This window comes from Salvelinus alpinus, chromosome 3 (assembly GCF_045679555.1).
Source record: "Salvelinus alpinus chromosome 3, SLU_Salpinus.1, whole genome shotgun sequence".
Lineage (NCBI taxonomy): Eukaryota > Metazoa > Chordata > Actinopteri > Salmoniformes > Salmonidae > Salvelinus > Salvelinus alpinus.
This window is the reverse complement of record NC_092088.1, coordinates 31,424,630-31,438,731: the sequence shown is the minus strand read 5'-3', so window position 1 is coordinate 31,438,731 and position 14,102 is coordinate 31,424,630. Positions and strand designations below refer to the sequence as shown.

The window sequence follows — 14,102 nt, the reverse complement described above, 5'->3', positions numbered from 1 at the left end:
CTCAACTGTTCTCTAGACTTCCAGAAATTATAGATTTGTCGCTACTTTCTAAAATAACATCTAGCACTTAAAATATCACGGGGTAGTATTATTATAATGAGCAGTGTTGAACGGACCCCAAGATAACGCTACATATCGAAACTTACTTTCATAAGTAACATCAGCTTATTATACACATTTCTTTATCTTATTATCCAAACTTCAGATTCCTCAACTCTCATATCACATTCATAAACACAGTACACGTAGGGGAAATGTGACAGACGAGGAAAAACTTGGTTTTTAGATAACAAAACCCTGTCTATGAACAGAGAAACCCATACCATTATCAAAATATTGCCTAATTAGTGGTCCCACAACGGGGTGTTGTATTCACACTGGGATATTGCCTACTGCGATTACCATGGTATAGATTCTCTTACATCTATCCAATTGTGCAAAACTACCAACAGCGTACCCATGTCTCCTACCTATGTAACACGGTCCCAGAAAATCCAGTCTTACCTCGTATTTTAAGTATCAGGAGTAACAGAACATGCACAATACCACTTAACAATAGTAAACCAGGGCATACCTGTTTACCTAATTGATCAAACATTTTACATTACACGTTAACATTTGAACCTCACCAAGCCAGATGCCCTCGCAACCCCTCACCTGCACTCTCGTCCCTCATTCAATGAGCTTCACCAAGCCGAGTTCTCTCGCAAGATTACCCGCGCTCTAGTCCTTCACTCCACATTAACCTCACCAGTCCTACTGTGATCAACTCAGACCCACGCAACTGGCTAATCAACAATTATGCCCAAGGATACCTCAGTCCTGCTTTTTATTTATGCAGGATTATTTTCTATATTTCTATAGTGCTTTTGACTTTCTCTTTTAGGCCATAACTAGTCCTCGCAAGGTCTAGTTATACATTCGGTACACACAAATTTGGATGTCATTCCGTTCCCCAAGGTTATAGTTCTACATCCGGTACGCACAGATTTGGATGCTCACGTTCTTTTGATCATAACTAGTTCATACTGATCCTAGTTGTCATCCGATACACACAGATTTGGATGTTGGCGTCAGATGGCAGTTCCCTCGGAACTCCATTGTAATTATTATTATTTTTTTAATTGTTTCCAAGAAATGTCAGTCTCAACCTATTTCTGTCTCTGTCCGGAACAACGTAACCACCCGCTTCAGATCTTAGGCAGGCCCCATGCACGGTTAAACCCAGGGCCCCAGGAGCCGTCAGCAGAGTTTGGTTTCCCATCTGTGGTGCCAAATATTGTGGTGAATATTCTATTCAAGTGAGAGACACTTGGTCATTTCTATAAACAATTATCTTTATTCAATATCGATTCATTATTGCAATAGTTAATACCAGTCAGGACTGTTGGGCCGAGCAGCCTACCCTTTACAGACCATGCTGTTTTTTTTAGCCTGATACCAAGATTGCTCAGTCATAGCTGGTTCAACCCCCCCCCAATATAGATTGGAATATAGAAGCCACTTTGAGTTCATCCTGTGGTCATCTGCCTCTGGTGTTGTCTCCCAGATGCCAGAATAATTAGGCCTTTGTTCTGTTCCTCCAGGCTCAGTATTCCTATCTCGGTGACACCCACCACATCTGATCTATGGAATGCCAGCTATTGTTTTTTTTAATCACCAAGCCATCACTTGCCAGCCCAAGCTTAAGGGGTATGAATACTTTCGGAAGGCACTGTACATATACACTACCGTTCAAAAGTTTGGGGTCACTTAGAAATGTCCTTGTTTCGAAAGAACAGCACATGTTTTTTGTCCATTAAAATAACATCAAATTGATCAGAAATACAGCCTAGACAGTATTAATGTTGTAAATGACTATTGTAGCTTAGAAACGGCTGATTTTTAATGGAATATCTACATAGGCGTACAGAGGCTCATTATCAGCAACCATCACTCCTGTGTTCCAATGGCACGTTGTGGTAGCTAATCCAAGTTTATCATTTTAAAAGGCTAATTGATCATTAGAAAACCCTTTTGCAATTGTTAGCACAGCTGAAAACTGTTGTGTTGGTTTTAAAGAAGCAATAAAACTGGCCGCCTTTTAGACTAGTTGCGTATCTTGAGCATCAACATTTGTGGGTTCGATTACAGGCTCAAGATGGCCAGAAACAAATAACTTTCTTCTGAAACTCGTCAGTCTATTCTTCTGAAAAATGATGTCTATTCCATGCGAGAAATTGCCAAGAAACTGAAGATCTCATACAACGCTGTGTACTACTCCCTTTACAGAACAGCGCAAACTTGCTCTAAAACAGAATAGAAACAGTGGGATTACCCGGTGCACAACTGAGCAAGAGGACAAGTACATTAGTGTCTTGTTTGAGAAACAATGCCTCAAGTCCTCAACTGGCAGCTTCATTAAATAGTACCCGCAAAACACCAACTGCAACTGCCTAGAAGGCCAGCATCCTATAATTTTCCCCCCACAACCACAAATGTTCCATGTCACCAGTCTGACTGGAAGCCCCAAAATACCATCCTGAATGGTTGTTGAACTAGACATGAATCCTTAAAAGAGGTCAAATGAAAAAGAGATTGAGAGAGGAGCAGCATGAAAAAACAAATCTGAATTAAAAATAGACTCAAATCCTCTAGAGAAGCAGAGCACAATCTTTGCCCCACCACCCCCAACATACACAAAAATGAAGTAAAAGGGATGGTATAATACCATTTAAAGAAAAAGGACAATTCTAATCCTATTCTCGTCATTATGAATGAGACAAGCAGCAGGATTTCTCTTACTCAGCCTCCGTTGATTACCCTAAACATGTGATATGAGGTCAAACCGACCTAGGAAAGAAGTTACATATACCTTTGAAATAAAAAATATGACATTAGGCAAGTGCACAATTTGGGTTTCGGTCACACTTTAAACAAGGAGTATAACCTTAAGCTTCAGTTATTCAGTTGTCAGAGACCTCGTACGACTTATTTTCTACATCGCTCAACCGGAAGCCAGTATTGCGATTTCGATGTGAATTTGATTAATTGTGCAGCTCTACCATCTACTCACCAACCCTACTGAAGACATACTATAACTGAGGTATTCAACTGGGGGTCCACACAACAAAAAAAAAATATATATATATATATTATGTGTGTGTGTATCAAATCCAAATCAAATGTATTTGTCACATACACATGGTTAGCAGATGTTAATGCGAGTGCAGAGAAATGCTTGTGCTTCTAGTTCCGACCATGCAGTAATATCTAACAAGCAATATAACTTAACAATTTCACAACAACTACCTTATACACACAAGTGTAAAGGAATGAATACGAATATGTACATAAAAATATATGAATGAGTGATGCCCGAACGGCATAGGCAAGATGCAGCAGATGGTATAGAGTACAGTATATACGTATGAGATGAGTAATGTAGGGTATGAAAACATGATATAAAGTGGTGTTGTTTAAAGTGGCTAGTGAAGCATTACATCAAGATGCAGTAGATGGTATAGCGTACAGTATATACATATGAGATGAGTAATGTAGGGTATGTAAGCATTATATAAAGTGGCTAGTGATAAATTGATTACATACATTTTTCCATTATTAAAGTAGCTAGAGTTGAGTCAGTATGTTGGCAGCAGCCACTCAATGTTAGTGATGGCTGTTTAACAGTCTGCTGGGCTTGAGATATAGAAGCTGTTTTTCAGTCTCTCGGTTCCCGCTTTGATGCACCTGTACTGACCTCGCCTTCTGGATGATAGCGGGGTGAACAGGCAGTGGCTCGGGTGGTTGTTGTCCTTGATGATCTTTTTGGCCTTCCTGTGACATCGGGTGGTGTAGGTGTCCTGGAGGGCAGGTAGTTTGCCCCCGGTGATGTGTTGTGCAGACCTCACTACACTCTGGAGAGCCTTACGGTTATGGGCGGAGCAGTTGCCGTACCAGGCGGTGATACAGCTCGACAGGATGCTCTCGATTGTGCATCTGTAAAAGTTGTCTGTGTGGGTGGACCATTTCAGTTTGTCCGTGATGTGTACGCCGAGGAACTTAAAAACTTTCCACCCTCTCCACTACTGTCCCGTCAATGTAGATAGGGGGCTGCTCCCTCTGCTGTTTCCTGAAGAGAGTGTGTGTGTGTGTGCGTATATACGTATATGTGCGCGTATATACAGTGGGGCAAAAAAGTATTTGGTCAGCCACCAATTGTGCAAGTTCTCCCACATAAAAAGATGTAATTTTCATCATAGGTACACTTCAAATATGACAGACAAATTACACTCATTGGAGCCAGTTAAACTCCCTGGAGTGTCTGACATAGGCTTTGAAAGAGCACCCGCGAATTTTTTATTTATTTTACCGTTATTTTACCAGGTAAGTTGACTGAGAACACGTTCTCATTTGCAGCAACGACCTGGGGAATAGTTACAGGGGAGAGGAGGGGGATGAATGAGCCAATTATAAACTGGGGATTATTAGGTGACCATGATGGTTTGAGGGCCAGATTGGGAATTTAGCCAGGACACCGGGGTTAACACCCCTACTCTTACGATAAGTGCCATGGGATCTTTAATGACCTCAGAGAGTCAGGACACCCGTTTAACGTCCCATCCGAAAGACGGCACCCTACACAGGGCAGTGTCCCCAATCACTGCCCTGGGGCATTGGGATATTTTTTAGACCAGAGGAAAGAGTGCCTCCTACTGGCCCTCCAACACCACTTCCAGCAGCAGGACCGACCAGGACCGACCCTGCTTAGCTTCAGAAGCAAGCCAACAGTGGTATGCAGGGTGGTATGCTGCTGGGAATAGGCTACCAGTGTGTCGAAGTACCGATGGCTGCTGGTAAGCTTTCTTCACTTGGACATTTTTGCCAACACATGGCCAACCTTTTGTTTAACCAGCTAAACAGCTGCTCTTAGCAAAATTGTGTTTATAGTTACTACCTTTCTAGCTAATAGGCTATGTTAGAGTTTACACTTCCTCTTCCAATTATGTGAGGTCGTCAAAATAATGAAAATCTATTTACCAAATCTATTTATTTTAAAATGTTCATTACTTCTCCTTGCCATTATCATTCACCTGATAAGACTTGCTATATCATTTTTTTTGTTAACGTATACTGGTGGTCCCTGAGTCGCCGGTTTGCCTGGGAGCCAGTCCCTGGGCATGAGTAATTTTAAGTCCCCTGCCATAACAACTCCCCAACCATAGTTTAAATACACTGAACAAAAATATAAACTCATGTGAAGTGTTGGTCCCATGTTGCATAAAAAATACCTGAAATTTTACATACCCACAAAAAGCCAATTTCTCTCAAATTTTGGACAAATTTGTTTACATACCTGTTAGTGAGCGTTTCTCCTTTGCCAAGATGATCCATCCACCTGACTGGTCAAGCATATCAAGAAGCTGATTAAACAGCATGATCATTAGACAGGTGCACCTTGTGCTGGTGACAATAAAAGGCCACTCTAAAATGTACAGTTTTGTCACACAACACAATCCACAGATGTCTCAAGTTTTGAGGGAGCGTGCAATCAGCATCCTGACTGCAGGACAGTCCACCAGAGCTGTTGCCAGAGAATTTAATGTTCATTTCTCTACCATAAGCTGCCTCCAATGTCATTTTAGAGAATTTGGCAGTACTTCCAACTGGCCTCACAACCGCAGACCACGTGTAACCACGTCAGCCCAGGACTACCTCATCCGTCTTCTTCACCTGCGGGATCGTCTTTGGCGGGGGTGTAATAATATTTATGTCTGTTTTGTGGGGGGAAAACTCACTGATTGGCTGGGCCTGGCTGCCAAGTGGGTGGGCCTATGCCCTCCAAGGCCCACCCATAGCTGCACTGCTGCCCAGTCATGTGAAATCTGTAGATTAGGACTAATGAATTTATTTAAATTGACTGATTTCCTTTTATATGATCTGTAACTCAGTAAAGTCTTTGAAATAGTTACATGTTGCGTTTATATTTTTGTTCAGTATACTTACCAACCCTGCTTTAATTACTCACCAACCGTAGTCAGCTGCTTACCAACCATACCCATACTGTAACAACTCACCAACCATAATGCAACCAGACCCTCAATTACTCACGAACCATACCGCAACCCCTAATCATGATATAACTACTCACCAACCATACTGCAACCACTCATAGCTGAGAAGTACAGCTACGCACCCAAATCATCTGGATATTAACAATGGCCGTTAAAAGATACAGCCATATACCAACCACGCAGCAACCATTATTAACCCCTGCCAATCCACATGCCACCACTATACCTTAATCACAAGCTATTATATTGACCTATCAAGTGGTGGTGTCACGCTCTGACCCTTCCTCGTGCTGTATTTCACAGGAACTGAACGAGAACCAGTTGACCCCTAAGCGGGAGAAGCAGGAGTGGCTGGTGCATCAGAAGGAGTGTCTCCAGCAGCTGCAGGCGGAAGATGAGGCGGGGCTCCTGCGCCGCCAGAGGCAGTACTACGAGCTGCAGTGTCGCCAGTACAAGAGAAAGATGGTGCTGGCGCGCCACAATCTGGAGCAGGACCTACTCCGAGAGGTATAGTACATCAACAGTACCCATAACGAAGACATTTTTCACTTGACCAAGCAATAGAGGTGTTTCAGAGTTCCATTAGGCTCTGGTCTCGGACCACAACTCTTCTCATGATATAATGCAGGGGTTAAAGTTCTCTGTCACTGCGCCAGAATTTGATTTGATTTGATTTTTTTTCAATGTTAATTCTGTACCAATTTCAGACCTTTAACATTGAAAAAAAAATCTAATAAAAAAATTATAATTCTGTACCAATTTCAGACCATTATTATTTTTTTGTTAGATTTTTTTTCAATGTTAAAGGTCTGAAATTGGTCAAACGCGCTGTTTAATACATGTACAAAATGATCCTCTTTCCCTAAAAGCATGACGGTCATAACTTTTTTTTATTACATGAAACCAAGGTTAACTTTTGCCCCAGACAATCGATATGAGATCGACTTAAGTTTCAGCCATGGGATTTTTTCCCCCTTTAACCCCGATTTATAAAGCTACCTCTGATGTTATATAGTACAGCACTAATGCCTAATACCCCAACAGGCAGAAAGGACATAATATTTGGGTTGTTATCTGGTCAGATTCCAGATTCTCTCCATTTATCCAAACGTCTTTCCCTACCCTCATCTGTTGCGCTCTCCTTTGTTTCTTCCTTCTCCATCTAGGACCTGAACAAGAAGCAGACGCTGAAGGACCTGGAGTGCGCAATGCTGCTGCGCCACCACGAGTCCACCCAGGAGATGGAGTTCCGGCAGCTGGGCTCTGTGCAGCGCACGCGGGCCGACCTGATCCGCACACAGCACCAGACGGAGCTCACCAATCAGATGGAGTACAACAAGCGGCGCGAGCAGGAGCTGAGGCAGAAGCACGCCGTGGAGGTCCGCCAGCAGCCCAAGAGCCTCAAAGTGAGTGAGAGCGAGACCCCCGGTGCCCAAACCCAGAACCAGCCACCTCCAAACGAAGAGGACAAGGGGGAGGAGTGCCAGGAGACAGGGGGGCTAAGGGGAGCCCAGGCTGGGGCTGAGGGAGTGAAAGAGGTGGGGCTGGTAGAGGAAGGGGAGAAGGAAGAGGTGGAAGAATGTGAAACCAAAGAGGAAATGGAGGGAAACAAAGGAGAGGTTAGGAAATGTTTTGAAGGAGGGAAAGAAAAGGTGGTGAGAGACCAAAGTGGAGATGGAGAGATTGAGAAGGGAGAAGAGAAGGACGTGGGAGATGGGGATGAGGTTTGCTCCATTGTAGAAACAAAGGATGAAGTAGAGGAGGAGAAGAGCGAGAAAAGCGAAGATAACGAGGGTCAAGAACTTGGGTGGAAAACGGGGGAGGGAGAAGGAGAGCGAAGGCAGGTGGAGGGAGTGCAGTGGGGGGAGGATGATGGGGATGATGAAGACGAAGCGAGATATGTTCTTGACGATGACGACGATGAGGAGGAGGATAGAGGTGTGGCAGACGGCTGTCCGTCTGAGCTCATCTCCTCCCCATCCCTGGAACGGAGGCATGTCCGCGATCAGCGCAAGGGGGATGGACTCTCTGAGTTCTATTTCCCCGACACCCTTGAGGAACTCGAGCCTCTTCACCCCTCTGCCCCATCCCTTTCTCCACCCCCTGTCCCCTCTTCCTTTCCCTCCCTCTTCTCTCATGCCATCTGCCTCCTCCTCTCCCTCTCGGCCGCCGCCCAGCCCTCCAACCTCACCTTCCTCATACTCTCAGTCTTCCTCCTCTCCCTTCGTCGCTCTCCCCCTCTCCCCTCGCTGGCCTCCCTCCTCCTCTCGGGTGAGCTCGCCCTGCTCGCCCTCTTCTTCTCCTACCTCTTCCTCCGCTCCTGCTGCTCCCTCTCTCTCTCCACCTACCTGTCCCTCACTCTGTGGGCATGCGGTCTTTTCAGCCTGGGCCTCTCGCTGAGCCTGGGTCTCTATTATGTCCCCGTAGCCCTGATCTCTGCCTCCTTCCTCAGCTCGCCTTCCCTCTTTCTCTCCCTCTATCTTGTGGTGGTGCTGGTGGTGCGACCGGCGCGCGTCTTCCTACAAAATGCTCCCCGGAAACTCAACCGTTTGTGGATGAGGTTCCTCTTTCGCCTCCCCCGCCCACTCTTCAACATCTGCCAGTCTCTCCTTGGGGGCCTGGCGGAGCGCAGCCTCTATGACATGTTCCCCAAGGCCGGGCGCAACTGGGGCGGGCGCCAGTCCAAGATTCCTGTGCCCCTAAAGAGCCTGCCCTTAGTGCGCCTGGCTGGCAGGGGCCACGTTGGCTCGCCCCTTGCCACGTGCCTCCTCTGGGTCAGGCGCTTTATCAGACGCCCCCTAGGGGTCCTTGCCGACCTGGCCAACTCGGTCGTGCTGAGGCTAGCTGGCAGGGTCCTTAAAGAGCTGCCTCCCGAGTGCCTGAGCAGACTTCGTACATTCGGTCTGCTGAGAGAGGAGAAACCTAGCAGGCTGCCCAGGCTACTGCCCAGGGAGGTCAGAGAGCAGAAACAGAGGGAGAGGAGGAAGAGAGAGAGGGAGAGGCAAAGAAGAGAGGAGAGAGAATGTATGTTCAGAGATGAGGGGCGGTGGGAATGCGGGTTGAGACGAACGTCATCTGGGCGGAGTGTGAGGGGTAAAGTGCGACCATGGAGATAGTAAGAGATGGAGGGAGTTGGTTAGGGTGCGTGTGTTCCATCTATCACCGTATGACCATCGTGTGTTTGTTTCCTTTGTTTCAACCCTCCCAAAGATAGGTTGTGTGCATCATAGGTATACCTAACACTGTGTTGCATTGGCTGAATGTAATTGGCCATTTTAATGTACTGTATTGCCAAAAGCATCCAGCAACTCCTGTCATGTCACTGTCTTATACCCCATTGAAGTTTCACTGTTTGTCACTCACTATTGTGCTTTTTGTAAAAGTTTAAATGTTTTCTTTATTTTGTTCTTAATTCGTAAGACAATATGTTTATGGTTATTTCTGAGACCATGTTTGTGCAATCTATTCTTGTGTTTTTATTGAAGTTTTATGATTTCAGACATCTTTTTAGTGCACTGTTCACTCACATTGAATTTCTTGTCAGTGGATAACGGTTATCATCAATGGCCACTTGATAGATATTATTGGTTGTGGATTGTCCACAAATCAAGCATTTCACCCATTATAATACTAAATTACTGTGAAAGTAGAAGTAGGCAAACATCCTGGTCATTTCATTTAACCGCCCCCAAAAAACACTACTAGGTCATTAATATAGTGCAATAAATAATTAACCACACAAACTTCCAGAACAAGATTGCTTCAATCCACAAAACGAACTTTAATACATTAATGTTATGTACAAGCTAAACTGTACAATCATGTTAAGCGCATCGTGTTTGATACGTAAAACTTGGCGTAAATGCGGTAAACTGTAAAATAATTTCCACGTTTTTGTTCTAAAAATCCAGTCCGAAATATAGGATAAAATATGCAATATGATACTCAATTACAAGTTAGCCAATGTTTTGGGATATTGCACATTGTATTTGGCTGGGTGTAGGCTTTGGCTGTCAATTTAGTGAGATATATTAGATATTTAGTTAGTATTGCTCAGTGAGACGAGTCGCACCGCCAGAAGAGGACTGGCCACCCCTCTCATAGCATGGTTCCTCTTTAGGTTTCTTCCTAGGTTCTGGCCTTTCTAGGGAGTTTTTCCTAGCCACCGTGCTTCTACACCTGCATTGCTTGCTGTTTGGGGTTTTAGGCTGGGTTTCTGTACAGCACTTTGACATCAGCTGATGTAAGAAGGGCTTTATAAATACATTTGATTGATTGATAGTAAGACCCCAAATGTGAACATGTAGAGAGCAGTGGAAGCTGGTGAAATAGTTATTACCGTTATTACAGAGTTATTGCGTTTCAGCTTCTAGTTAAGTAGATTCATTATTCATAGTTGTGCTATTGGCAATCTTATATAACGAATGATTTGCCATGTAAACATTGTTTTTATCATTCTCCTAAATGAAGATACAGCGCTTGTCTGTTCGGCTGTAATTGTTTGAATGACTGTTCTGTTATACAGCCACAGAGGTTAGGCTACTTCCATATATGCAAAAAAAAAAAGTGTTATATAGTTTTTGTTCATTTTAGTATGGCCATATGTTTAATATTATTTTATTGTTTAATTCGGATATTGGTTCAAATAAGTCTTTATGGCTTTAAAACAAGTCCAAAGATTGAGGGCACAATGCAATACTCAATGACGAGATTAACCAATTTCAACGATTGTCAAAGGGTTTTAACTAGTCTAAAACGATGCATAAGTATTTTTCCCAAAAAGGGCTGGAAATTGACTGGCCCCTCAACTGAGTACTAGTGAGTTTGTCACGCAAATTATATTGAATGATATGTATCCAATAAAATATATATATATTTATATATTAAGTATGTGGACACACCTTCAAATGAGTGGATTTGGCTATTTCAGCCTCACCCGTTGCTGACAGGTGTATAAAATCGAGCACAAAGCCATGCATTCTCCATAGCCAAACATTGGCAGTAGAATGGCCTTACTGAGAGCTCAGTGACTTTCAACGTGGCACTGTTATAGGATGCCACCTTTCCAACAAGACATGTAGCGTTAAGATTTCCCTTCACTGGAACTAAGGGCAAGAGCTATGAAAAACAGCCCCAGGTCATTATTCCTCCTCCACCAAACTTTACAGTTGCCACTATGCATCGGGGCAGGTAGCGTTCTCCTGGCATCCGCCAAACCCAGATCCGTCCGTCGGACCGCCAGATGGTGAAGCGTGATTCATCACTCCAGAGAATGGGTTTCCGCTGCTCCAGAGTCCAATGTCAGCGAGCATAACACCACTCCAGCCTATGCTTGGCATTGCACATGGTTATCTTAGGCTTGTGTGCTGCTCAGCCATGGAAAGCCATGAATCTCCCGATGAACAGTTATTGTGCTGACGTTGCTTCCAGAGGCAGTTTGGAACTTGGTAGTGAATGTTGCAACTGAGGAAAGACGATTTCAGCACTTGGCGATCCCATTCTGTGAGCTTGTGTGGCCTACCACGTCGTGGCTGAGCTGTTGTTGCTCTTAGACGTTTCCACTTGTCTATGGAGATTGCATGGTTATGTGCTCGATTTTATTCACCTGTCAGCAACGGGTCAGGCTTAAATTGCCAATTCCAATCATTTGAAGGGGTGTCTACATCATTTGTGTATAGATAGATGGATAGAAATAAATAATTATTATACTTAACTACGTTGAATGATTGCTCGGTCACCCGTCCATTGAGTTGCAACTGGTTGTATAAATGGGCAGTTGGCTATTGAAGAGCCAGGGTAGAAGGAGGGCTAATTTAGAATGATAAAAATTTCAGTAAAACATTTTAGCGAAGAAAAGATTCTTAATTAAAATATATCTATCTACTTGGGAGGTCAGGGGAAATGTACTTTAAAGTGCAGGAATACTACTTTAAATGCAGCTCACCCAGAAAATAGTCCCCTGCATTTTCCAGGTGAGCCATTGATGTGGAAGGGTATTAATTGAGAGTGATGCGGCAGGAAGAGAACTCCCTCTCTCCTGCACTGTATTCTAACACAAAGAAAACTAGGGCATTGCTTTCTGGATGGCTTGCATTGGAGGGAGAGTTGGCGAATCCCTAATCCCCTTTTTAAAGGGTGATATATTACATTGTATTCTGGCTCTAAAAAGAGGCATATCTTTTCAGTTTTTCACCTCTTGTTATTTTGTGAATGTAATTTATGATTTCAAATTATTTCTGCGTCAGTATATTTCTTATTTTTCTATGTTTACTGTTCTATGTTTGAATTTCCAGAGTTTTATATGAATATTTAATATATGCAGTATTTCTAAGGTTAGTACTGCATTCTGTGCGTTGGGCCAGTAACCGAAAGGGCGCTGGTTCAAATCCCTGAGCCGACTAGGTGAAAAATCTCTGTGCCCTTGAGCAAGGCACTTAACCCTAATTTCTCCTGTAAATTGCTCTGGATAAGAACATCTGCTAGATGACAAAAATGTAAATGTGTTCAGCAGCCATTTTGCATTTCAGCCTTATTGTGAGTGCATGAGTGGTGTATTGTATGTGTAAGTATACGCAGCATTTTGGCATGTTTCGGTTTTTTTTTCTCCAAACCTAAATAAATTATTTTTTTGTTAATCATTTTGTCTTGTTCATTTTTATGATTTACATCTTTGTTTTGCATTATTTCCTTGTTATAATTTACCATAATTTCCATATCTTTATTCATGAATTCAGTTCATCAGTCTTTAACCAAACATGGAGAAAATGAGTGAAGTATTCTGGATTTACATTCAAACACACTAATTTCATCTCATAACTTCTGTTTTTGTCATCCTCTGTTCTCCCTGTCCCTAAATCTACCTCCAACGTGAATAAAATAAGTCAAATTTAGTTTTGACATGTAACACTTTGTAGAGCTGGGACGATAAACTGAAAATTAACGGCACCAACCATACCGATAACTTATCGCAGGCATTTTGCAGATATCGTTCATTATGATAAGTAGCCTATATTAGAGATGTGATTTAAATGAAATACGTTTGCTGGTATGGGTGGTTTGTTAATGGGACAATTGATTGCTACAACCATCAAACTAGTAGTTGAAAGGATCTTTTTATTTAATTTTACTGTGGTGCACATTAATGTTATAAACGAATGGTTTTATTTATCGTTATCGCATCAATTCAGGCACTTTATTGCGATATTAACTTTTGTCCATATTACCCAGCTCTAACACCATGGCTACATCCCAATTATCTCCTCTTCCAAGTGTGCACTTGTTCATTTCCCTTCTCGGATTTGAAAGTAAATTACTAGTATACGAAATATGGTGGAAATGCCCTCTATACCATGCCCCCCTGCAATCCAATGTGTTTAGATTTATGGGAAGTAGTGAACGAGTGTACACTTCAGGAGATATTATTGGGACGCACCCAATATATCTGAATTCCAAAACGACCCTAGCCTTTACATCCTAGGCGCTCATTTAGATCTGAGGATTGGATAGATGTAAGCAATATGGTAATAGCTTTATCTTGCCTTCTGATTGCTTGGGTGGAGTTTTTGCCACATTGCTTCAATCTATCCTATCCTCAGATCTTCAATGGCTACGGAGAAGGAGCTAGGGATCGATTTAAAACAGAATATAATCACAGATATTACGACTTTGTCTTGTATGTGGGGGAGTGGTTAGAGAAATGTTAGTCAATAGGAGTTGGGTTATGGTTTGTCATTGGTGATCAGCAATACCTTGAGCTAACTAGGGGTCGGCAGTCAATTCTGAAAATAAATAGAATTTCAACAAATTTATAAAACCGTATTTACCGGTATAGGAAGCAGTGGGGGAATGTTCAATTTGTTGACCAAATAATTAATTCAGGTCATCCTGAATTTGATATGGAACATATAGTACCTAGAATTGGGGTGAAGACTAGGAGATGCTTTTTCAGCTCAAGTTGTCGCTTATTATACTCAGACTTACCCTCAAGGACATTTTTAAGAAATATCTTGACAACTTCAGCGGATATGAGAAGTTGTAGCTCAGTTGGTA

The 14,102-nt window shown here is 42.9% G+C and overlaps 1 protein-coding gene across 3 annotated transcripts in view; it reads left to right on the top strand.

The window, feature by feature from the left end:
* Positions 1-14,102, top strand: part of taok2b (TAO kinase 2b) — a 62,682-nt gene that overhangs the window by 32,483 nt on the left and 16,097 nt on the right. For 2 of the 3 annotated variants that reach the window (XM_071392525.1, XM_071392524.1), the window contains 2 exons: positions 6,357-6,560; positions 7,220-12,688. In XM_071392525.1, coding sequence (XP_071248626.1) covers positions 6,357-6,560; positions 7,220-9,169 — 2,154 coding nt within the window. In that variant the 3' untranslated portion in view covers positions 9,170-12,688. Of the gene's footprint in view, positions 1-6,356; positions 6,561-7,219; positions 12,689-14,102 lie in introns of those variants that run through there. The other variant, XM_071392526.1, reaches the window with a different exon arrangement.